At 45.5% G+C, this 26,050-nt stretch overlaps 1 protein-coding gene across 1 annotated transcript; it reads right to left on the bottom strand.

The window, feature by feature from the left end:
• Positions 1–919: 919 nt before the first annotated feature.
• On the bottom strand, positions 920–25,238 carry LOC127219853 (glycine receptor subunit alpha-1). The gene is made up of 7 exons (XM_051181605.1): positions 25,158–25,238; positions 23,075–23,298; positions 20,787–20,869; positions 18,862–18,999; positions 14,852–15,066; positions 8,487–8,633; positions 920–1,819 (listed from the first exon to the last, which is right to left on the bottom strand). The coding sequence occupies exons 1-7, from the start codon at positions 25,236–25,238 to the stop codon at positions 1,529–1,531; spliced, it is 1,179 nt and encodes a 392-aa protein (XP_051037562.1). The 3' UTR covers positions 920–1,528.
• Positions 25,239–26,050: the final 812 nt, after the last annotated feature.

Here is a 26,050-nt window from a genome sequence, read left to right as displayed (position 1 = left end):
AAACAAAGCTCCCAACTGATTGTCAGTGATGTATCCCCATCCTACCTCTAACTCTGACCCAAGGCCAAGACAGTAGAGTGGTAGGACAGAAGTGCCACCCGTGTGTCCTAGCCACGGGATGAAGGACTGGGACAGGCTTCATGCCATGGTTCTGTGCATGTCCATATCTGTCAGCAGGACTTGCTCTTCCAGATCAACTCATCACAGTCCCTGTCGCTTTCCCCGGAGTGCCCTGGAAGTCTGGGATCATTCTGGCACTTCAGAGTTAGAAGAAAAGAGAAATATTTGTCTAACTTTCCTACATGTTAAAGCTGTGCAAAGCATCTTAAAAAAAAAGACTTATAAAAATATAATGGGGTCATTTTCCCCAAACTTTCCATGTTATGATATATGAAATGTCAAAATATAATGAGTGGACTTTCTAAATATCACTGTCTCTTCCCACCTGCAAACAGAATGTGCAGCAGCAGCATCAGCAGCATCAGCAACTTCCCTTTCATGTCTTCAAACTGGATTCCTGCCTGGCATTTGGGACCTGTTTCAGCCAGGCCCACTTTCCCATAATGCACCTACTTGCAATTCCAAAGAGACTCTCCAAAAAAATAGACATTTGGAAAAAAAGTTCATGGGTTCACACTCAGTCTCTCCTCATATTATTTCTTGATATATTTTTACTTTTCTTAAGTAATAAAAAAAGATTGCATATTGGTAATACAATGAGAAGACCATGATTGCCGTAGAGCTGGCACTGAGCTGGGCTGGCCCTGAAGCGCAGAAGCAGGAGGAGCAAGCTTGGTGCCACGTGGGGGTTCCTGGATTCTCCATCCTGAGGCTTCTGAAAACGGTCATTCTCCTCAGTCACTTCCTGTTGTTGGTCCACCTTTATCCATCTCCATGACCCATGCCCTGTTATGTGACCCTCTTGAAGCAGAGGCGGAGTGGCTTTTTGGCATGTGTCCACGGGAGTCAGTTTGAAGATAGACATGGCATTGGTAAGGGTGTGATGTGGGCACATACCACAGCGAGCTTATTAGTGACCATTTCTACTCTGGGAAAAGTTGTTCATCACGCTGGGGACTTTAAAAAGTTTAAGCAGTTACTAGGCTGATTTAAGAGACGCATCTTTTGCTCTCGTAGGTTTTTGCATTAATGGTAAGCATGGTTATATGTCATATATTACACTGCTTTCCTGCTCTGGGCAGGTGGCACTGACCTCCAAACAGAAGACCCCCAATCAAACCAATGGACTTGAATTTTGAAAGCTGTGATTCCCCAATCCCCCTCCCTGACCCCCACCCCACCCCTCATGGTCCTCAGTTGCTGAATTCGAAAAGGCCCCCCACCACCTCCTGCCCTCGAAGGCTAGATGAATATTGCCATACCCTGGAAGTACCCACCCCTGTGGTTTCTATTGCACTTGATGGAGGGAGATGTGTGTGCATTCTCTCTTTCTCCCTCCTCCCCTGGCTCCCAGCCTCTGTGCTCCTCCCACCACCCTCTCCCGACCCCCCACCCCACCCCTGAGCCTTCACTTGTTGTGGACATCCTCTCTCCGGACAATCTTGTAGATGATCCAGTAGAACATGTTGAAGATTAGGAAGGCCATGGGGAAACCGATGCGTGATATCTTGTCAATCTTCTTGGCTCTCTGGATGAAGAGTTTCCGCATCTCCTCCGGGGACTTGGATGGTGCAGGAGCGGGGTTGGTGGTGTTGTTGTTGTTGGCACCCTTGACAGAGATGCCGTCCTTGGCCTGCAGACAGGCTGGGCCCATCCCATAGGCAGAGAAGTTGAAGCGGCCTTCTCCACCCTCATCATCCTGAAACAGATTCAGCATGGGGCTCTACTTAAAATAAGACAAGGGCTGGGCACCCTCCCTGCAAGGCACTCCCCTTGGGGGCCAGGCCATGCCATCTGATCCTCCCTGTCTCTCAGGGTTTGTGTCCCCAGTTGCTGGAGGCAGCCTGGCTGGCTGGGGAGTTCAGCCTCATAGAGGGGCGCCACTCACGTGCTGAAACAGATGCAAGCCAGGGGATGGGAATGGGTACAGATTCTGAGGCCTGAGCTCCATGCCAGGTTGTGGGTCTTTGTCATTTACTAACTGTGACCTCAGACTGGTAACTTCCTTCTTAGTGCCTGAGAATTATTTCAAGTTTGCTTCTCAAGGCTTTTTAACCTTTGGAGGCGTCACTGAATAGGTGACCCCAGGTTGGCCTGGGTTTTGGTTAGAGTTTCAGAGCGTGGTTTGGAGACATCCCCTGCTTTGCCTCTGTTGCGTCCTTCTTATATTCCCCACCCCACGATGGCCGGGGAAGGAGCAGAAAGCTCTTGGCTTTCCCATGTTATGAGTCAGAGAAGCCATGGTTTCTTCCTGCCTCATGTCCCCACACCATCACCTCTAACAGTCTTCCGTTTTCCATAAGCTTGTCAAAGGTTCTTTGTCATTTGGCTCCAACTTACCTTTCCAGCCCCACCCCACTTCCCATGTGATCTCCACTGCTGCTGGCTTTGTTGGCCTTCTCCTCCTTTGTAAAATGCTTGACCACTGATCCTAGTGGTTCATCCCACTCCCAGTCAGTGCCAGCTTGCCCTGGTTAGGTCCCTTCACTTGCAGTTCCACAACAGGCCCAAAGGCCGAGGTGTTTGTTTTGTTTTCTGTGTGTGTGTGTGTGCTCACATGTGCACGCGTGTGTACATGTGAAGGCCAGTGAGTGGATGTCAGGTATCATTCTGGATTCTTGTTCTTATTTGTTGAGACAAGGTCTCTCAGTTGCAGCCCAGAACTCACCAGCTCAGCTAGTCAGGCTGGCCAGCTTGCTCCAGGGGTCCCCTGTGCCTGCCTCCCTTGACTGAGATAGCAGGCAGTTATCCCACCTGCCTGGCACTTCTGATTCTCACACTTAAGCCGGATGCACCTTAGCGGCTTCTCCCTAGGCCAAGGCCAGCTGAGCTTCTAATTCAGCAAGGTTCACCAGTTCACCTCCTGGACACCAAGAGCTTCCAGGACAGGGATTCTGTCCTGCTCATTCCCCGAAAGACAGTGCCAGTGAGAATAAGAGATGCAACACAGGATCCAATACCCTGCCCTTCCCGTGCTTCTGTCACCCCAGGGCAGGCCACCATCTGGCTGACTTGGACATCCCCATCCCATCCTCCTGACTCAGTATACCAAATGCTGATATAATGGGTGTGTGTAACTATGCCTTGTTCTACTAAGAATTTTCTAGCAGGCTGCCACTAACCTCAGGATCATTAAAGCCTTCCAGCTCTAAAGAAGACCTCAGATTTCCTGGAGTGTGTCCACCTGTTCTGTCTCACTTCATGCCATTTTCTGTGTAACATTATTCTTCAATCACCCTGCAAGATTTCCTCACATTTGAGGGTGTTGGGCTTTTCCTCTTTAGTTCAGTTCAAGTTATTCTCTCTGCTATGCCTCTGCTTCCAAAACGGGAGCCCTGGTGTCCCACTTAGCCTCCCCTAGAGTTGCCAAAGACAGGCTAGCTGTCATGCAGAGTTCCCTAAGAGTGCCCCTGAGAAAAAGCTCTGACCCCCCTGGGTCCTAATTCCTTTGCTTACATTGCCTCTCCCATTAGAGTGACTTGAGGGTCCTGACCTCTTTGGTTGCCTAAGATCATTGGAAAACACAGATATTTACATTATAATTTATAACAGTATAAAATTACTGTTATAAAGTAGCAATGAGAATAACTTTACGGTTGGGGGTCCCCACAACAGGAGAGAGTATGAAAGGGTTGCGGCATGAGGGAGGCTGGGAACCACTGGTTAGAGGGCAAGCTCTGTGAAAGCAACTGCAGTGCAGCCTGTCACCCCAGGATTTGGAGGTTAGAAGCAAGAAGAACAAGAGTTCAAGACCAGCTGAGCCACACAGATGGAGGTCAGCTTGAAGTATAGGAGGCCCTATCCCCCAAACCAGCAATGCCCAGCTCACAAAACCCAGCATGAAACAAACCCTGAACATACAGATATGTTCTTTTGGTAGAGAAGCACAAAAAATAACAAATTTATTACTTCAATAAATAAAATCTTCTCCAGCTCCAGCCTCCTTATTTTTTTTTCTCAGACTTATTTATGTTTTGGGCATGGGTGTTTTTCCCCTGTGTATGTTTGTGTTCCAAGTGCATGTAGTGCCTTCAGAGGCCAGGAGAGAGTGTCGGGTATTCTGGACCTGGAGTTCCAGACAGTTGTGGGCTACCATTGTGGGTGCTGAGAATCAGACAGGGGTCCTCTACAAGATTAGCAAGCACTCCTATTGTCTGAGCCAGCTCTCCAGCCCACCCAGCCTTCTTCTTTTCATTCCTTTGATTTTTCTAAGTGGGGTTGCATCCTGCATCAGACACATGGCTGATGACCAGGAAATGATCAGGGAGTGCATCTGGCCCAGCATCCACTGTGGAAGAAAGAATGTGGGTCATATAATGAGGGCAGACAGGTGCAAAGCAAACACTGGAGGGTGGTGGAGGCTTCAAACCAAGGCCAAGAAGAGGAGTGGTGGAAGCCAGCACATTCCTGGACCCAGGACCTGGCAAGGGAATTGGGCTTGGTAACATCTGAACACAAACTTGCCCTTACTGTTAGGAGGCAGAGAATAGAAATGGTTGTGTCCCCCCCTTTTATGGCTGTTGTCACCACACCACACAACACAGTACCAGTGTTGAAGCAGTGGTAATGTATGACACAGAGAACAAATGACTGCACATCTGCAGCTCTAACTCACAGCTAAAGCATGTAAGGCTGAGCAGCTCCAAGAAGTTGGAGAGATGGCTCAGCCCTTAAGGATACTGGCTGTTCCTGCAGAGGACCTGGGTTTGGTACCCAGCACCCATATAGTGGCTCACAACTGTCTCTAATTCCAGTTCTAGAGAGTTCAGTGCTCTTTTTTGTCTCCTCAGTCACCAGGCACATACTCATGGACATAAAATAAAAATAAACTTTAAAAAGATTTTAAAAAGAATAAAACAGATATGGGCTGATAAAATGGCTCAGGGGGTAAAAGTGTTTGCTGCTAAGCCTGAAAACCTGAGTTCAATCCCAGGACCCATACAATAGAAGGAGAGAACAGGTTCTTACAAGTTATCTGATCTTTATATTTCTGCACAGATATACATGGACACTTGTGAGTGCTTACACACACACACACACACACACACACACACACACACACGTGATCAAGGCCAGCCTGGCTATAAGAGACTGTCTCAAAAATCAAATAAATAAAAGAAAAAACTTGGAATGACCCTGCAGTAAATGAGTTGCACCTCATGTACATAGTTAACCATCTCTAGACAAATAGGAACACCACCACAACACGGATCCACACTGTATGTAATGGGCTATTGGTATGGAAAACACCACATTATCTTCCCTAGACCTTCTTGGGAAGTTATGTGCCACCTTCTTTATCAGTTACACATCAGCAGGGAAAGAAGTTTGGGCCCATCTAGCTACATAGTGGTCCCTGGAGAAAGGAAGTATCTGGAAAAGCTTGCTATTCCGATTATAACCAGCAGGTGACAGAACAAGTATGTTCATCTGCTTGGAAACACTTGGGGATGGAGAAAGAAATTGGGACATAGACTATGGAACCCACTGGAGGGATCTGAGCTCCTGCTGAGTTTGGGCCCCACAGATGCTTCCTAATGATCCTTCTAATTAGGGGGTTCAGGGACTTGGGAGACTGGATGCTTTCTGCCCAGCAAATGAGGCAGCATTTGAAAACATGGAAAAACAGTGGGAGCTGGCCCAGATCATTGGCTGAGAGAAATCCAGGCCAGAGCTAGTTCCTTGCCACTCACCATCAAGAGCTCCAAAACCTGCTGAGGCTTCTTACTCAAGGGAGGTTTCTGCAGCCTACATCTGCAGGACTCTAGTCAAGCCACACCCAGATGCCAATAGGAGATCTTCTGTAGTGTGTGCCCAAGTAACCAACCTTGACTTCTGATGCTTGGATGAGTGCAGAGCCCTTGTGAATGAGGTTGTTAATTCTGCTGTGGACAGGGGGAGTGATGAAGTGAGCTGGGACTGTGGTAAGCTGGAGAGGGTGTGCTTTACTTAAGAGCAACTCTGTTGAGATACGTGGGGGATGGGTACACAGTTTGGCTTAAGGAGGCAAGTGTTTCAGGTGATGTCAGAAGTTCATGGCTCAAGTGGCTTTCTGTATAATTTTATTTATTTTTTTTTAAATATTTATTTTAGGAGTTGGAGAGATAACTCATCTGCTTAAGAGCACCGACTGCTCTTCCAGAGGATCTAGATTTAATTCCCAGCACCCACATGACAGCTAGCAACTGTCTGTAACTCCAAGATCTGACACCCTCACACAGGGTGTCATGCACATAAAATAAAAATAAATAAATTATTAAGAATCATTTTATGTGTATGTGTGAATGCCTGTAAGTATGTATGTACCTAGTATCCTCTGAAGTCAGAAGGAGGCATTGACTCTCCTGGAGTTATCAGTGGTTGTAAACTAACATGTGGATCCTCAGAACTGAATCTGTCCTCTGCAGGAACAGCCTGCACTTCTCCCCCCTCCTTTTTTTTTTTTTTATTTTTGGTTTTTGAGACAGGGTTTCTCTATTTCCTGGCTGTTCTGGAGCTCACTCTGTAGATCAGGCTGGCCTTGAACTCACCGAGATCCATCTGCTTCTGCCTCCTGAGTGCTGCGATTAAAGGTGTGTGTCACCACCATCTAGCTCAACCTGTGTTCTTAACCACTGAGCCAGCTGCCCAGTCCCTCTCTCCCTTTATCTCTTCCCCTCCTTTCTATTTTTCCCCTCTCTCCTTTCTTCCCTTCCATTCTTTCTTTGTAGCTACGGCTAACCTTGATATGTCTACCTCAATGATGGGAGATGTCATTCTGTAAATATGTTTATTGTATCGGTTAATGAATAAAACACTGTTGGCCAATAGGAAAGCAAGATAGGTGTGACTAGGAGAGAAGGAGGTTTCGGGAAGAGGTAGGAGGAGATTCGACATGGAGGACAGAGAGTAGAACGCTGGGCCCTCTCTCCGGTAAGATGAGACCACGTGGAAATACTTAGATTAATAGAAATGGGTTGATATTTAAGACAGAGCTAGACAATAAGTATTGCTAGTAACAGCCCAACAGCTTTGTGTCTAATACGGCGTCTCAGTGTGTGTTATTTGGGGCTGATGCGGCAATGGACCAGGCTGGTGGTAAACATGCTTATAACACCTCAACAATGATTTTATTGGGCTTGCTTACAGAGCTGGGTGAAGGGTTATTCACAGGAGCATGGGAACTTTAAGGCAGCCACAGTGAGAACTCTTCACCCAGTCTGGATGATGGCTTCCCCATAGCTGCCTATAGGGTTTCCCTTCTTCCGTTAACCTTTCCTAGCTTTTAACCTTAAATTTTTGATCTTCCTTCTTTAGCTTTCAGAGTGCTGGGATTATAGCAGAAATCACCGCACCCCATTTTATTTTAGATTATTTTCCTCCCAGGAAAGGTCTCATGTAGCTCAAGCTTCCCTTGAACTTGATATAGCAAAGGATGACTTTGAACTTCTGATTCTCTTACCTCAACCTCCAAGTGCTGGGGTTATAAATGTGGTCTCATGTCTGGATTGTGCAGTTTGAGGCATGGAACTGGGGGCACTCTACCAACAGAGCTGCATCCCTAGCCCTGTTGTTGTTTTGTTTTTTAAAGACAGAGTCTCATGCTGTGACCCAGGGTGACCTTGAACTCCTAATCCTCCTGCCTCTGCCCATCACACTTAGGTGTTAGAATTGCAAGTGTGTATTACAGTGCCTACAGCTGATTACTATTTCAAAGGAGGGATCTGGTGCCTAAAGGGCAGTAGGAAGGGCTAAACCTCTAGGAGGCTCCATCTAGCTTGCCACATCTTTTGCAGTACAGACATAGAAAGACCTTGGTGTCTGCACTCCACCCCCACCCCCAAGATCATCCTGTGGTAGATTGCTAAGAATTAATTGAATCATGTTGCCAATCTTTAAATACCATACTCATGGGAGCTATGTGTGCCTGTGTACAATACTGTTATTCCTTGACGTGGGTGTGACAGGGACAAAGTTTAAAGCTTCCTTGGAACCTTTGACTTCATACTCAGCACAGTCTCCCACCAAGCCAGTTTTTGTAGAAACTAAGCCCAGAGACAGGCCAGCTTGAGGTCAAACTGCAGAAAACAAGCAGCTGGCCTGCCCCAGCCCATCCTGTCTGCAAGATGAAGCTGGTTATCATCATGACTATGGGCACTTGCTTCCTGGTGTCACATGACAATTCCGTACAGCACTGCTGCTGTGGTTAAAGAGAGGCTCCTTATAAGCAGCTAGGTCATTATTCACAAGAGGAATAATCAAGCTTTTCAGAATCTGATCTCATACTCTCACTTGCCTTACCCCTGGGGACAGCCCAATGAAGCAAGTGCCACCAGACTGCTCTGTCCACCAGCTGCCCCTCCCTAGGACACGTCCCAAAGGCCTACCTTGTGATGTCGCCGCTTCCTCCTAAATCGCAGCAGCTCCTTGTGTTGCCGAGACACGAAGTTCACGGCCGCGTATTCCAGCAGGGCCGAGAACACGAAGAGCAGACAAACAGCCATCCAAATGTCAATAGCTTTCACATATGACACCTGGAGTGAGGGTGGGAGAGAGCATGGGGAGGTGAATGGAGATTCCAGAAATAAGCACTTTGTAAGTTTTAAGTCATACGCTGTTCTGAACAGTGTGATCAACCTTTGCATCATACTACTCCATTCTGTTAACGACAGAACCCATCCTCTTCCAGGCGTTTCCATTCTGTGTACGCTACCCTTCTACCAGTCATGGAGTAACCATGTGCATTATCAGACTGACTGTGGCCAAAGCTCAATTTACTTAATAGTGGCTCAAAGTGCAAAAACAGTGTTGGGAATTTGGACATGACAAGAAAAGCTACAAAAGGTTTCTTCTAGGCAAAACTGTGAAGTTCTCAATTTAATATAGAAAGAAAAATATCCTTTGCTGGTATTGTTAAGATCTACATCAACAAGAAACTTTTATTTAAAGAAAATTTTAAGCTTATTTTTTATTTTACATACTTATTTTTTATTTTACATGTAGATATTTGGTGGTGTGTGTGTGTGTGTGTGTGTGTGTGTGTGTGTGTGTGTGCACCACATGCTTGCAGCTCCTGAAGAGTCCACAGATGGCACAGGATCCCTTGGAACTAAAGTTACAGATAGTTATGAGCTACCATTGGGAGTTGGAAATTGAACCTGGGTCCTCTAGAAAAGCAGCCAATGCTCTTAACTGCTGATCCATCTCTCCAAGCTAAGAATACATTTTTTTTAAAAAAATTTATTTTTAAATTATATGTCTCTGTGTATATTTGCATGTGAGTGTAGTATCTGCAGAGACCAGATGAGGTCATCAGATCCTCTGGAGCTGGAGTTAGATAGTTGTGAACTGCCCAGTGTGATGATGGGAACTGAACTTGGTCCTCTGCAAGAGTAGCTAGCACTCTTAACCACTGAGCCATCTATCCAGCTCTACAGCAGACACATCTGTCTACAAAATTATGGTACCTATAAGAAAAGATTATGGCATATAGGGTTTGGTACCACTGTTATTTTAAGCAATTGTTGTATTGAGTGTGGATGTGATATTGTCTGTTCTTCAGTAACTTTCCCCAATTCCCACTGCTCCTCAGATGGGATATTTGGATGAGAGGAGCAGAGGAAGACAGAAAAAACACATTGAACAAGCTGGGCAGACTGTCAGGGAAGACATAATGCTTATGGGAGAAGGGATGAGAGGAGGATGGTGCACCTCCATCACCTCCGTTTGTGAGGTGGAACATCACATTTAGGTTTGAGAGGGTGCTGGACTGAGAATTAGCATCACTAGGACCCTTGGGAACTGTCCCTTCGCAGAGTCATTGACCACACTCACTGGCAGAAACTGCTACAGTCACGTTACCTAGAATTCTGTTGATTAGCTACCAAAGGTACATAGCAATCCTGAGAGAATTTATTCAAGAAAAACAGTTGATGGCCAAGAGATGGCTCAGTGGGAAAGGGCACCTGCTGATAAACCTAAAGACCTGAGTTCAAACCTCAGGACACATGTGGTAGAAGGAAAGAAATAACTCCCCTAACGTGTTCTCTGACCTCCACATAGACCCTGTTACATGTGCCCCTCTGTCCTCCGTAGACACATGCATGTCCCAAATGAGCAAAAAGGTAACAACAACAACAACAAAAGCAGCTGGATTTTGAAAAGAATAGCAAGTTCATGGCATTGTTTAAAAACTGTTGAAAACTGGTATCTTCTATCTATCACTTCTCTACTTCCCTAACCCTGAAGGTCAACTAATCTACTTCATGATTCTGTGGCTTTTCTATTCTGAACATTCCAGAATTCTATTATGAAATAATATTACAACCTATCTCCTTCCATGACTGACTTCTCCCACTCATAATATTTCTGAGGTTCATCTTACTGTACGTAGCAAGCAACAACAGCAGGTCATTTATTTTTAAAGGTCATTTTATATTTATTTATGTGTATGTGCATGCATTTGTATGTGTAGATATACATGTGTGCAGGGCCTGTGGAGGCCAAAGAGGCATCACTTCCTCCTAAAGCTGGAGTTGCAGGTGGTTGTATACTGTCTTACGTGGGTGCTGGGAACCCAATGGCAGTTTTCAGCAAGAGAGCAAGCGCTCTTAACTACTGAGCTGTCTCTCTAACCCCAGCAGTTTATTTTTATGGCTTAATAATATTTTATTGTATGGACACACAGCAATGTTTTTGTCTGTTCATTGGATGGTGGATATCAATCATTTCCACTTTCTGGTGAAACAAAGACCGATGCTGTGATCCACCATGTAGAGTGGCTGTATGGAGGAATTCATTTCCCCTGGGGCTTTGGGAGCTTTAACTTTCGCTGCTCCTATGCTAACCCTCCAGACCACAGTAGCTTAGAAAATCAGCAGCCAGAAAAGCCCAGCAATAACCAACCACTAGGCAGCCACTGGAGAGGGCAGGGGAGCCGCTTCAAGCCAGTTCCCAGGGCCCTGCCCTCCTCCGTTGGCCTCCCTAGCTGTTCCCTTAGAACTCCTACACACAGACTGCCTTTATTTGACCTGATTTGGAGTGGGCCCAGTGGGAAGTTTTCATTTGTATCTTTTTAATCTGGGGGACATTTGTTGAAAACAATTAGTGGCAATTGCTATCAGAGGCACTGAGGCAAAACAGCAGGTTAATCAAAAAACTTAAGAGGTGACTAGGAATGTAGCTCAGTAGCCCGGCACTTGCCTGGCAAGCTTAAGGGCCTAGGTTCAAGCCTTCGCCATGTTAAATGAAAAGTCAGGAAACATGAGCTGTGACATGAGATGACAGGCTAATCCCAGGACAACCCAGGACTTCTTGACCCCTGAGCAGGAAGTAAAGGCTGAAGCCAAGCAGTAACCTGCCTAGCTAATACTGATTCTAACAGACTCTCTCAGGAAGAGATGGGGCATTCCATAAGATCTGGACATTCCATCAAAATCTGTGTGGTTTTTGTGCGACCACCAGGCTAAGTGAACCAGACTTCAATGGTTGACATCACAGAGAATACAGGGTTCACAGAACTAGTTCAGACAAAGTTAAGAACAAACATCAACAACAAGTCTGTAGGGGGTAGAACCTGAGTTCCAAAAATTGCCCTGTTATGTAATATGAGCAATTTATAAGGTGTGCAAAACAAAGAAACAACTCAAAACAAAAAATAACTCTCCCACCAGAAAATATGATCTGGTTACAGGAAAACAGGGTGGGGCAAAGAAGTGGGACCTGAGGAAACCAGATCTCAGACTTAACAGGGACTTAATTATTTTATTTTACTTTTAGTTATGTGGATGCAGTATGACTGTGTATGGGTATGTGCACAAGAGGCTAGAGGCATTGGATCCTCTGGATTTATAGGAGGTTGTGTTGTGGGAGCTGGGAATTGAACTCAGTCCTCTGTAAGAGTAGTGGGAGTTTTTAATCTTTAAGCCATCTCTCTAGTCCATTTATTTTGTTATTTTTAAAGATAAGATATCATATAGCTGGCCTTGAATTTGATGTATAGCTAAGGATGACTTAGAACTGATGCTTCTGTCTCTGCCTCCTAAGGGTGTGCGTGCCACTATCATACCAGGTAGAAAAGACATTAAATTAGTTATCTTAAATACATTCAAGCAATTGAAAGAAACTGTGCACAGGAACCTGAGCATAATGGCACACACCTGTAGTTCCAGAACTGAGAAGGCTGAGGGTGGAGAATTACCCATGTATTCAAGGCCAGCCTGGGCTACAGAGGGGGCTCTATCTCCAGTAAAACAAAACAACATGAAAACAAACAAACAAACAAAAACTAAAGGGAAAACTGAGAACATTCTCTCGCCAAACAGAACATGTTAATAAAAAGGTAGAAATTATAAGAGAGTCAAATGAAAACTCTGAAGTTGAAGGTAAGTAATTAAGATGAGAACTTCACTAGGGGAGACAACGATGAATGTGCAGAGTAGAAGAAAGCACCAGAGAACTTGGAGAAGAATCAGCAACCTTGAGATCATGAGTCTGAGGGGCAGAATGAGGGGAGAAGAGCAGAGCCATAGAAACTCATGGGAAACCACCAAAGCCACTAACACATGATGACCAGAGTCTCAGAAAAGACAAAAAGAGGTAGAATATTTGATCAGTTACCTACCCTATGCCTATCCTCTATTTATTAATCATCCATCAATCTATTAATAATCTATCATCTACCTATATATCATTGGTCTTCTATAACTTTTCCCAACTGTTTACTCATCTATCTATCTATCTATCTATCTATCTATCTATCTATCTATCTATCTATCTATCTATCTATATCTATCATCTGTGTATTTGTTCTTGTTTCTTTTTTGTTGCTATGACAAATGCTCTGACCTGAAGCTACGGAGGTGGTGGGGGGAGGATTTTTTTTTTTATTTGGCTGACACTTCCAGGTCACATTTCATTATTGAGGGAAATCAGGGTGGGAACTCAGAGAGGTTATTGATTCAGAAATCATGGAAGAATCATGCTTGATGGCTTGCTCTCTGCTCACTTGTGCTCAACTAGGTTTCTTATATAACTCAGGAACACCTACATAGGGATGGTAGTGCCTACAATGAACTGGGCTTTCCTACATCAATAATAATTAAGATGTGCCCACAGGCCAATATGATCTGTGTAATCCCTCATTTGAGACTCCTTTAGATAACTAGGTTGTATTAAGTTGACAGTTAATGTTAGCTAGGAGTGTATGTATGTATATGTATGTATGTGTACATTTATGTCTGCTAATATCTCTGTCTTATCTATGTATAACATCTATGCTATGTGTCTCTATCTCTGTATCTCTATATCTCTGTATCTATCTATCTATCCATCTATCTCTTTATATAGATAAACAAAACAAATGTGGCTAAGTACTAATAACTGGTGAATGTAGGTAAAGGTCATAGAGTGTGTCTTGGATACTCTTTCAGTGTTCCTGTGTTAAATCAGAGGTAATATGTGGTCCTGACTGGAAACAGTACTATGTTATTCACCAGCATGGGCCTGGCATGAACAGCAGAATACAATGCTGTGTCTGGTGCTAGTGGACAGAGTGGGAAGTGCCTTGGACAGTTAAAGTGAATGCAGATGCTGGGCCTGGTGTTAGTGAAAAGCAGAGCAGGACAAAGCAGCAATTGACAGCAGTGGGGAGTAGCACCTTCACAGGAGGTGTCAAGGGGTAGGGGCATGGTGGTAGTGTTATTCCTCACTAAGGGTTGTGGAGGGGCAGCAGTGTAGGGAAGAGAATATTATGTCTAGTGTTACAGGTGACTTAAGCAGTCTGTGTGAAGTCTGGTGGGAGGCTAAATCAGGCAAACATGGAATAGTTTAGCAACCTGGGATTCCACATAACAATGCATCTAGCATCCCAGGGTCCCCACCTGCATCATGCTGTATGCCCACTGTGGGCATGGATAATGGGCATGAAGAACTTCCTTTTTGTGGATAGTTTCTATTCAAATATCTTCCTGGATGTATCAGGGTACAGCAAAGAGGGGGCTGATCCAGTCTGTAATTGGTTTTGGAAGCATGAGCAGTAAGACATACTGTGTCAGGAAGAATTCTCTGTTTACCATTTTTTGTTGTTGTTCCTTTTTTGAGACAGGGGCTCACTATATATAGTCCTGCTTAGCTGGGAACTCACTATGTAGAGCAGGTTGGCTTGACTCAGAGATCTATCTGCCTCTGCTTGCCAAGTGCTGGGATTAAAGGCATGTGCCACCACACCCTGACCCTTATTTACTGTTCTATACCTATGCATAATTGGATGTGCATATAATTAAAGTCAGACGCATCATGGGAAGGAACATGCACAATAAAGTTTACATAACTCAAATCTGTCAGTCACAATACAGAACCACTCAGATCATACCTTTAGCCATCAGTCCCTCCTTCCTTCAGTCTCTATAAAAGGAAGTTCCAAACAGTAACTAGACCCCGAGTCCTCTGTCACTCAGGCAGACTACTGCTACTCTCTTTGGCAGGGTGCCTGATTTATAATATTGATTTGCTTATGAATAAAGTTTTCTTGATAATTTGAAAACTGTATGCATCTTCCCTGACCATCCAATTCTTTGAATAAGATGCCAAGAACCTAGAAACTCTGGTCCCGACAGCAACTTCTGGAAACAGTGCTACGTGCAGAATGTATACTCATGGTGACACACTATGCTCCCCATGTCTCAGGCAGGGATGAAGTATGCTGGATTCTTCTCTATTCTGGGGTTCAATACTCCCCAATGGTGTTACTCACCTTGGGTAGTGAGGCTCGGGAACCAGAGCTCTGTGTGGTCATGGTGAGCACAGTGGTGATGCCCAGTCCCACGCGAGCTGGTGCAGCATCCATGTTGATCCAGAAAGAGATCCAGGACAGGATGACAATGAGCAGGCTGGGAATGTACATCTGGATCAGGTAGTAGCCCATCTGTCGCTCCAGGTGAAATCGAGCTTCAATGCAGGTGAATTTACCTGCAAGGAATGATAGCAAAGGAGCCATGGAACATGCTAGAGAGTAGCAATGGTATTAGGGTCAGCTTGAGTGGAGTCCTGGTCCAGCCCCATGCTATCTGTGCTCATAGTCAAGTTCCCCAATTGTTCTGTGCCTCAGTTTCTTCACCTAGGGCAAATGGGGTAACACAGTTGATCCTCCATGTGCATTGGTTCTACACCCATGGTTTTTAGCCAAGTGCAAATAGAAATGTTCAGAAGTTCATCTTCCCTGAACACATACAGGCTTTGTTCCTGTCATCACCCCCCACCCAGACAACAGGTGAATATCTGTCTACACAGCATTTACACTGAGTTAGGTATTGTCAGTCATCCTGAGATGATAATGCATGCAGAAGGATGTGTGTATGTCACATACAAACACTGCCCCCACTCTATCAAGAGGACCTGACAATCTTTGGCATCTTTGCATCCAGGTAACTGAGGGTGGCCCGGAGACAACCTTCTGGGAATACTGAAGGATGACAGAGATAAACACACACACACACACACACACACACACACACACACACACACACACACACACACCCAAATGAATAAATAAATGTAATTAAAAAAAGAATGCAGTGTGTGTGTGTGTGTGTGTGTGTGTGTGTGTGTGTGTGTGTATACAAGTGGGCATGTCATACCTTTGTGTGGAGGTCAGAGAACAGTTTGTGAGAATGGGTTTTGAGGATCAACCTATGTTTGTCAGGTTTGGTGGCAAGCACCTTTTCCCTTTGAGTCCTCTTGCCAGCCCTCATATAGTAGCTCCTATGGATTTTGTGGGGTGAAATGAGATGGTGCATATGAAGAACTGTCAGTCCTCACACAGTGTAAAGACTCCACAGCATCGTTTGCCATCATGGCCATTATCATCATCATAATTATCACCATGACTAACTTCATTATCACTACCATTTCTATCACCATTATCATTTAAATATCATTACCATTATCATCATTGCCACCATCATTGACCTCAGCATTATTATCATCTTCATCAGCACCACCATCACCATCATTTTAATGATCTTCACCATCATTGCCACTTTCATCATCACCACCACCACCACTGCCACCACCACCATTTGTTTGCTAAGAAAAAGTATGAGTTTCCAGACCCTTCTGCTCTGGTGTCCCCAGATGTGACTTGACTCTATCACTTCTTGTAAACCTTTTGTTTGATGACTCTTATTTGAGATGTCCACACCCACACTCTTGGACATCCTTCTTCCTGAGCATTTCCCTTTCTCTTAACTCTTGGCTTTAAAAATGACTGAATCAACCCCAGCTCTGCTTAAGAATCCCTTTGTTTGTTCCTTCTTTATACGAAGCATTTCCTATTCTCTACAGGAAAAAGTTCCAACTCTCTAGACTGTCCTGCCAAGTTGACCTCTGACTCGTCTTTCTCATAACTTGCTCTTTCATCATCTTAGTGGTTTCTCTTTGTCCCCTGTCCTTGTCTGAGCATGCCCATCTCTTCATCCTTTTGAGCTTTGATCTCATCAGCATCTTAGCTAGAAGTCTCCTCTTCCTTCCCACAATCCAGGAAATGCATTTTCTCTTGCAGGGCAGCTTATTCACAAGCTGGCAGAAAGCCCCTTTCCTTAGTGTGTTCTCAGCTCTGCTCACGGGATACCCCGAGCCTTTAAGTCACAGGTGAGTGAGAGAGTGAGTCAGTCTCTCTCTTTCTCTCTTTGGCACTGCACTGGGCCAGTTTTTTTTTTTTTTTAAAGAAATCTCTTTTCACTTTTGTATCACTGGAACTGGGACCACACCTGTCCCAGAGATCATGGCTCTGTCTCTCTGTCCCCAAAGGGCCTGGCTCAGGACTGTAAAGGTGAAGAGTGGAGGAAGTAATGACAGGGAAGGTTCCCTGCACATCAAACACTTTGCACCTCTTGGCTGCTGTCATTAATGCTGCTGCAGACACAGGAGAGCAAACGTGTCTCTGAAATCTTTGTTTTCTAGACAGTTGTATAGAAATGGATTGCTGCATCAGGATGCAGTTTTCAATGGACAAGAAGAGAAAATAATAGGGTATTAGCCTTAAAAAATAATTAAGTTGGGAAGAGGAGATGGCTTATTGGGTGAAGTACTTGCTGGGATGAGCAGCTATAATCCCAGAGCCGAGGAGGAGGAGGCAGGTGGATCCCTGGAGCTTTGTGGCTAGCCAGTCTACCCCAACTGTTAGTCTCAGCTTTAAAGATAAAGTGGACAGTGATAGGGGAAAGTACCTGACATCCACCTCTGGCCTCTATGTGTGCAAGCATGGTAACATATTTCTATATGTATACACAGAGACAGAAAGAGAAGGGGGGAGGGGGAAGGGGAGGCAGTGAGGAAAGGAGGGAGGGAGGGAGGGAGAGAGAGAGATATCTTGCCATTTTCAAATCCATGAATGGAACTGGCAGGCCCTTTCCTACCAAGTGAAGTGAAACAGACACAAAGACAAGTGCTTTTCCATTTCATTTATATATGTAGCCTGTGGCAATCAAACTCACAGCAGCAGAAGGTAGATTGGTGGAGTTTAAGTGAGATGTGGGTCAAAGAGTGCAAAGATTCAGTCATGCAAGATTACTAAACTTTGGAGATATAGTACTGTGAACCTGGTCCCGATCCATATACACAGTCCTAGGGTAAATCCTAGGTGTATGTGTGTGTACATTCATATGCATGAGATGATACATATATTCATTACCTTGACCAGGGTGTTTATTTTATAATAGATAGCAATACGCATCAAGGTGCACATCTTCAATGTATACTCTATTAGATTTTATTAGTCAACTATACCCCTGGGAAGAGTGGAATAAAAAGGGAAATGCTGCATGCTGGTAAAGGCTGTGGCTTGGGAGGCTGTGCTGTGAGATTGTGACCCATGGTCAGGTGGTTGCTTGTGGTGCCCACTGGGAGTACTGTTATGTCAGAGTCAGCATGCTCAGGGGTGAAGTAGGTCTTCAGACATTCAGAGACTTCTGTGTGGTGACACAGAAAGCTGTAATTGTCCCAGGCAGACCAGAGCCCAGGTTCCCTATCTCTCCCAGGGACTTCCACTTTCAATGGCTTCTGCCCTCCACCTTCTCCTTCCTTCCTGGACCAGTCATCCTCCTATAGCAGACACACCTCACCCATGCTTAACTGGGGTCACCACAGCTTCTTACCAGCATGCCAGCCCTCTTGCCCCTCCCACCAGTGCTCATATGAGCTGGCTCCCCATCTGAGATGGGACATAAATGGGTTTATGGTCTAACCCCAGTTCCTCCCCGAATTCAGCCTCTCCTAGCAAAGGCTAGACTAGTCACGGATGACAGAGAGCTGACTAAGCATCTGGGCTCCCCCTTCTCCACCCACCATGGCTCCCAGAGAAATGGGCCAATTTCTAATGGTTACTAATTATCAATTAGAACCACAGCCTCCCAGCTCCCTCTTGCTTGGGTCCACAGCAAGCACTTTACTTCTGCACAATTGGAAACACAAGTTTCTGAGTGGCATAGCCCACCCTCCACCTACCAACTCCCACTCCTTGCCTCAGAAGCAGGACACCCCCCCCCAGAATAAAGAATATTACTGGCTTCCCTTGTAATTAGGTGTGGCTGAAGCTTAGGTTAACATCCCCAGGACTTTCAGAAAGAACATCTCAATGGCACTTTTTAAATTTTCTTTGTTCCAAACCTATTCTATTAATCACTGGGTAACAAACACAGACCATGCAGTTCTGCAGCTGAATGGTGTCTGAAGGGACTGGGGTCCTAGACAGCCACTTGCACCCACCTGTGTTGTAGTGCTTGGTGCAGTATCTCAGGTCCTTCTCCTCCTTCAGGATAAACTGAGGCAGGGTCAGTCCGTCTGCCACCTGCACAGCTCCCTGTTCCTGCCACTCAAAGATGAGGTCATTCATGGTGTATCCAACTGGGAGGGATTGGAAGAAGAACCCATCAGCAAGGTCTCAGCCCTGATCATGGTGGAGGTCAGGGGACCCATTGTGTTTTCTTCTCTACCCTCCTTATAAAGGAGGTGAACTTGGTAAATTGTTGAAATTCCTTCCCCAGCTCTCCCACCTGGATTTGTCCTGGGACTCTGCCCCTCACCCCATGACGCAGGGTGATTGACACCAGCACTTCTTACACATGCCTCTCCCCCAAAGCTTCCCCTTTTGTTCCCTACAGGCTTTCCTCTGGGGAGTGAATCTACCATGGGTGATCTTGATGAGAAACATTGGTGGGAAATGGTGGCCCAATCATAGCAATCTGATTTCTGCTTCAAGACCAACTCTTATTTTCTTGAGACATGGTCTCATGTAGCCCAGGCTAGCCTCACACTCACTATGTACTAGTCTGTCTTCAAATTCACATCCTTCTGCCTCAGTCTCCTGTGGTGTACACTACCTAGCTATTTCTTACCCTGTGTGTTTGTGGTGTAACATGTATATGTGTTCATGTGGTTATGAGAATATGTGTGTGTAGGTCAGAGCTGATGATGGATGTCTTCCTCAATTGCTCTCTATATCATTTATTTTTAGAAACTATTGTTATTTTAAAACTGTGTGTGTGCCAGGCGGTGGTAGCACACACCTTTAGTCCCAGCACTAGGGAGGCAGAGGCAGGTGGATCTCTGTGAGTTTGAGACCAACCCGGTCTACAAGAGCAAGTTCCAGGACAGCCTCCAAAACCACAGAGAAACCCTGTCTTGAAAAACCAAAAAAAAAAAAAAAAAAAACAAAAAAAAAAAAAAAAAAAAAAAAAAAAAAAAAAAACAAAACCCCGAAAAACCCCACCCCCCCAAAAAAAAGCCCAAAACCAAAAACCGAACCAAAACAACAACAAAAACTGTGTGTATGTGTGTGTGTGTGCAAGTGTCATGTGTGCAGATGGCCTCAGAGGCCAGAGGTGGTAGATTTTCCTGGAGCTTGATTTTCAGGTGGTTGTGAGATGACCAATGTGGGAGCTGGAAACATTGCAAGAGCAATGTGTGTTCTATGCTAGGATTCCACGTCCTCTGAAAGAACAGCCAGTGCTCTTAACCACAGAGCCATCTCTTCAGCAACCACCTTATTTTTTGAGACACAATCTCTCAGTGAACATGGGACTTGTTGATTCAGTCAGGTTGGCCTGCCAGTGAGTTCCAGAGATCTGCCCATCTCTGCACCCCTGGCCGTGACTGGCTTTTACATGGGGGGTGATCTTTCAAACTTGGCTTCTGATGCTTGTGTGGCAGGCACTTGACTAGCTGAAGCTTTCCCCAGGCCCAGTTTCCTGCTTCCAACAATACACTCCACTAATTTCCCTTTGCTACTGATTTGTGCAGTCAGTTGCCTACCTCCCTTGCTGAATTGAGCATCCTCAGACCATGATTTCTCTAGGCTGTCTCTTTATTCCTAGCAGGCACATTCACAAGAGACTTAGCACCGTGCTTCCCCCTGGGAGGATGCAGCTGAGGACAAAGTCTGTGCCCCAGTGAGACAGAGCTGGGGAAGTTATATTTCTAATGCATATCCTTAAAGGAACCCCCTCCCCAACTTGGCACTTTGAGTTATGAAAGTACTCTTCTGGGGTCCAGGGTTTAGGGAATTTCTGCCTGACAATGGGTAATAGAAGCCTGGCTTAAAAACAAACAAACAAACAAACAAAAAAACAAAAAGCAAAACAAAACAAAAATAAACAAATAAACAAGCAAACCCATTTGGGTAAGGGACTCACAGCTTTCCAGTTGCATGATACATGTCTGTACATCCATTGGGAAATTCTTCAGGTCCATTGGGCACGCCAGTGTCAGGGTGATTCTGAGAAGAGAAGGGACTGGGTTGATCTGAGACCACATTCCTGGAGTGTGTGCCTGCATGCTTTTGCCAGTTGAAATCATTGTTTCAGGTGGGGACTGGAGACCAGGGGACCAGCACTTATAGAATAAGTGTGTGCACATTTCCAAGCTCCCAGGATGGCAGAGGAGGCTCGGTGATAGAAAGGAGGTGGCCCAAAGCCATCACTCAGAGGGACTTTTGGATTTCTCTGGAACTTTCTTGGATGCTAGAGACAGTTTTATAGCAGCCTGCTGGGTGCCAGGTGCTGCTCCTATTCCAGCTCTTCCCTAGGGAAGATTCCAAGTTTTTCATCGAGCCCCAGCCTCAGGAACTCCCATGTTTCAGCAGAAAGTGCTGCTCATGTCTCTTGGCTGCTTCCATTCACACATGGGGCCTGCCATTAGTGAGTTCAGACCCTGCCTCCCACACAGCTGGCAGGCACATCTGTGAGCTCAGTCAGGAACAGGTGGAAGCTATGGATCTTATTTTGGAGCCTTCAACCTTTATAAAGTCTGCAGCCCCAGAGTCAGAGGGAGCCCCCTGTACCAGCCCAGGCTAGTAGCTGAGTTTTGGTGGAGCAGGCTCTGTGATTGGCTTGCATGCTCCCAAGGCCAGCCCCACTTCTTTGAGGTACCCAGTTGGAAATGTCTTCACAGAAGATAGCTACTGTCACCTCAGCTGTGCACCTGGCCCATTGTGAACTTCCCTTCCAGCTCATACCACAGGTGTGTGTGTGTTCTCCTCTCTAACGACATCATACAAGCAGGAGGGGGATGAGGAGGGAGAGGGAGGAGAAGGGAGGCAGAGAAGGGGCCGGAGGAGCGAAGAGAGAACGAGCAAGGCCCATTTCTGAAGATAAAAGCTCCAAAGTGGGGCAGCTGTCAAGCTGGGTTAATTTCCAGATGTTGAACGACCTTGGGACCATCACTTTCTGCTGACCTGTCCTTCTGTCAGGTTGCACTGGGACTCTGCTTCCCAGAGACATGAAACTGTCCTGGCAGCAGTGAATTCAGGCAGAGGTGACCCTCCCTCCAGCAGCCCACCAGGGCCTTGGTGGCTGACTCTGGGACCCATGTCATCCTTCATCTAGATGTGGCTGGTAGGGCAAGCTCAGTCAGCAGAGCTTCTGTGCCCTTCAGTGGTGAGGATCTCACATCCCTTCTCCACAGCCTGTGGGGGGACTGAGTCCAGTCCCTTCTGAGGGTCAGGATCAGCCCAGCCTTTCCCCTTTCCATCCTGTCCCATCCCAGATATTTAAGGCTCCTTTCTGAATGGGAGATCAGACTTCTCTCCCACTGAGAACTGAAGGTGGGAGGGATGGTCGGTCACTTAGCACTCTGAAGCTCCTTTAAGTCAGAACACATCCGCCCATTATCATGTAAAGTGATGGCCAGTGCCCACTCTGATTCTCCAGAAGTCCTGGGACCCAAGTGGAGAGCTGTGGCTCTTTGAGTCTCTAGAGGGCATGGGACCCACACAAGTACCCCATCAGAACCTACTTTCTGACATGAAAGTACTCTTCCTGAAAATTGGGAAAGTTTCCTAAATTTCCACACCCACACTTTTTTGATGTTTATAACAGGGATCATCAAACCTAGCTCATGAGTTATATAAGGATATAATACATGAAAAGTGTTCAGTGTCATCTACTCTCTACGTTGCTGATGCTGTGAGTGTGAAGCCCATTTCACCACTTGCATTGTCCATTGTTCCTGTGCCCCGGGGAAGGAGATGTGTGTGTGTGTGTGTGTGTGTGTGTGTGTGTGTGTGTGTGTGTGTCTGTCTGTCTGTCTGTCTTAGGGAACTGGTGTCACAGGACACTCTGAGAGCTTAGCATCTAACTTATGTCTATAGGGAGACAGGAGGGGTCCTGTCTCCCAAGACTTAACACAAGGCAAGTGGGAATCAAAGTGGGGAAGCAGCCACCCTGGCTCATCCTTGCAGACTGTGCCATTTACCCAGTGGTCCCATTTACTGCCAAGCTGCTGTGTCTTGGCAAGCTTTGTTCCTCTTCATTTGCTACTGATCACGTACGATAATTCTGTTTTCATGGTCTATTACAATTGTCCATTACACAGGGTAACTTAAACTCCACCTTCCCTCACCAGCCTTTCTCACCCTGTCTCTGTGCTTGTGATGAAACGCATTCCTAGGACTCCTGACTTTGTTGTTGGCTCCGGAACTCACCTGATGCTGTAGAGGACATTGCCATTCCGGGAGATTCTCAGCAGTTTATTGTCAGTGGTGATTTCATGGAAGTGGGCCCCCTTCTCATTGGCAAAGAACAAGTCAGGCTTCCAGATGGAATCCAACATGGACGGGTCAAGGTCCAGGGAGTCGTCAGGGTACTCATTGTAGGCCAGACGGGGGTCATTCCACTGCTGCCTCAGGAAGATGTTGACTCTGTAGTCCTGTAGCCCCGAGACAGCATTGGGGTGGGGTTAGGCTCTGGGTGCTAACTTTAGGAGGACTCTGGTGCTTATGGTTCATGGGCCCCAAAACCTATCCTGGAGGAGGCTGAGTGTGGCTGCCTCTCCTTATGTGCATCAGGGGACCAACAACCGCCCCTCTCTATCTTCAGCTAGGTATACTCAAATATGAACTTCAGAAGAAATGTTTTATTTTTAAGGAATTTTAGCTGGGCGTGGTGGCTCATGCCTGTAATTCTAGCACAGGAGGTTGAGGCAGCGGTGCTGTCTTAATTTGAGGCCAGCCTGGGTTACATAGCAGATACCGGGTCAGGACTGCAGAGCACAGCCTTGCCTTAACACAACAAACAAACAAAACAAAATAAAAAAAAGTTAAAAGAGAATTTCAAAGACTAATATAATAGATCTGTTTCCTTTTTAATTTAAATTAAATCTCTTATTTCTTCCTCCTTCCTTCCCCTTCCTTCCTTCCTTCCTTCCTTCCTCCCTCCCTCCCTTCCTTCCTTCCTTCCTTCCTTCCTTCCTTCCTTCCTTCCTTCCTTCCTTCCTTTCTCTGATTTTTTCTTTTGTGTGTGCAACATACATGTGATGGTCAGAAGATAACTTGTGGGCACAGGGGCACAGGTAATCAGGCTTGATGGCAAGTACATTTACCTGCTGAGCCACCTCTCTCCAGTCCCCTGTTTTTAATCTTCCTGTTATCATTTTGTTATATTTATTTGATATTTCTTTGTTTTGTTTTAGACAGGATTTCTCTGCATAGTCTTAGTTGTCCTGGAACTCACTCTGTGGATCATGCTGGCCTCAAACTTTAGAGATCCGCTTGTCTCTGCTTCCTGAGTGCTGGGATTAAAGATGTGTATTGACACACCCACTTTACTCCTCCACATTGTAAATAAATAAGTGTAACAAGAGAAGTTCAAGTTCATTCATAGCTGTGTAGTTTGAGGTCTTGCTGGGAAACAAGAGACTTATTCGGCCAGGGTAGATCCTGCTGAAGCTTTGTTCAGGCTGCTCTCACCTAAGGCAGAGTTACAGAGAGGCCATTTTATTTCCATTCACACCTGGAAAAGCTGTCCCAAGACACTGGGCAGATGTAGCTAAGGAATATTCCATAAAAAGAAATATTTCAGTAGGAAGTCTTTTAGGGGCTGGAGAGATGACTCAGTGGTTAAGAGCACTTGCTGTTCTTCCAGAGGACCTGGGTTCACTTCCCAGCAACCACATTGCAGCTCACCTGTGACTCCAGCTTTAGGGCAATCTGATGCCCTTGTCTAGCTTCTACCAGCACTGCACACAGCCAACCATGCACACACAAACACACATGAAAACAAAATAAGACTTAAGAAAAGGAAAGTTTTAATTTTGCTGGAGAGGTACTGTAAACTTGGGATCCTTGAAATGTAGTAGCACTGTAGATAGAATTTGGATGCATTTCTGTTTCCCAAGGCAGATCATCAGTGTTAGGCTCCTCAAAGGGCATCACTTTCCCACAGTTAATGACCCCAAGTCTGACTTTTGGTGCCAACCTTCAAGAAATTATATATATATATATATATATATATATATATATATATATATATCACATACACACATGCATACACCCACACTCATGTGTGTGCATACACACATGAGTACACCCACATGTGTGTACACACTCACACAACACACACACCCATGCACATCCCCCCCCATACCCATGCACCACCCATTCACCCATGCATACACCCAATACCCATGTATGTGCTCCAGTGCGTGCGTGCGCATGCGCACGCGCACACACACACACACACACACACACACACACACACTCATACACACACATCCATGTACACACTCACGATATCACTCTTTCCCTGAGGGTGCCATAAAAATGAGGCCACACTGTATTTTCTTTTGGGGTGCTGCTTCTGAGCCCTCATTAGTCTTGATCAGTCACTAGCAGGGATGAATGAAAGCAAATGGTTTTCCCATGCTCACTCCACCCCTGTCCACTGCCTCCCATGTGCTTCATTCTGGTGGAAATATCGATAGTTTCATAAAATGTTTCAAAGCATTTTATCGGATTTTCCTATAATTTAATTGCAGCCTGTCCCTCAAGGCCCATAGAAGGTGACATTTGGTCTTATAATCTCAGGTCTTATGAGTCCCATGATGGGGACTAGGGCTAGATATTGTTTAAAAACTCCAGTTCCATGGGATCTGACATCCTCTGCTAGCCTCCACAGGCACTGCATACATGAGGTGAAATACCTGTACATATCAAATAAAAATAAAGAAGTAAAAATGAAAACGTTTCTAATTATATCTGTTTAGTCTCTCTCTTTCTCTATGTGTGCATGCATGCATGCGTGCATGCACGCATACATGTATATGTGTCTGAGTCTCTCTGTGTATGCGTGTGTTCATGTACAAGCATATGAATGAAGATGTGGAGGTCAGAGAACAACTTTTAGAGGTAAATTCTTTCCTTCTCTTATGTAGAACTCTGGTCTCGAACTTGGGTTGTTAGCTTAGCAGTAAGTACCTTTACCTACTGAGCCATCTCACCAACGCTGGATGTTGGGTTTTGTTTTTCTTGTATTGGTGGTGGCATTTCTGAAGGTAGCCCCCCCACTTCTCCTTTGGAGCTTACACAAGGAGTATGTGTTAGTATGGGTTCTGGGAAACTCACCTGCAAGTGAACAGACTATGAATAGTTGGGTAGAAAAAGCCTCCAGTCCCCAAATCCCAG

The sequence above is a fragment of the Phodopus roborovskii genome, unplaced genomic scaffold, assembly GCF_943737965.1.
Source record: "Phodopus roborovskii unplaced genomic scaffold, PHOROB, whole genome shotgun sequence".
NCBI classification, from domain to species: domain Eukaryota; kingdom Metazoa; phylum Chordata; class Mammalia; order Rodentia; family Cricetidae; genus Phodopus; species Phodopus roborovskii.
Note: the sequence above shows the minus strand (reverse complement) of the source record. Positions and strands in the feature narration are given on the sequence as shown.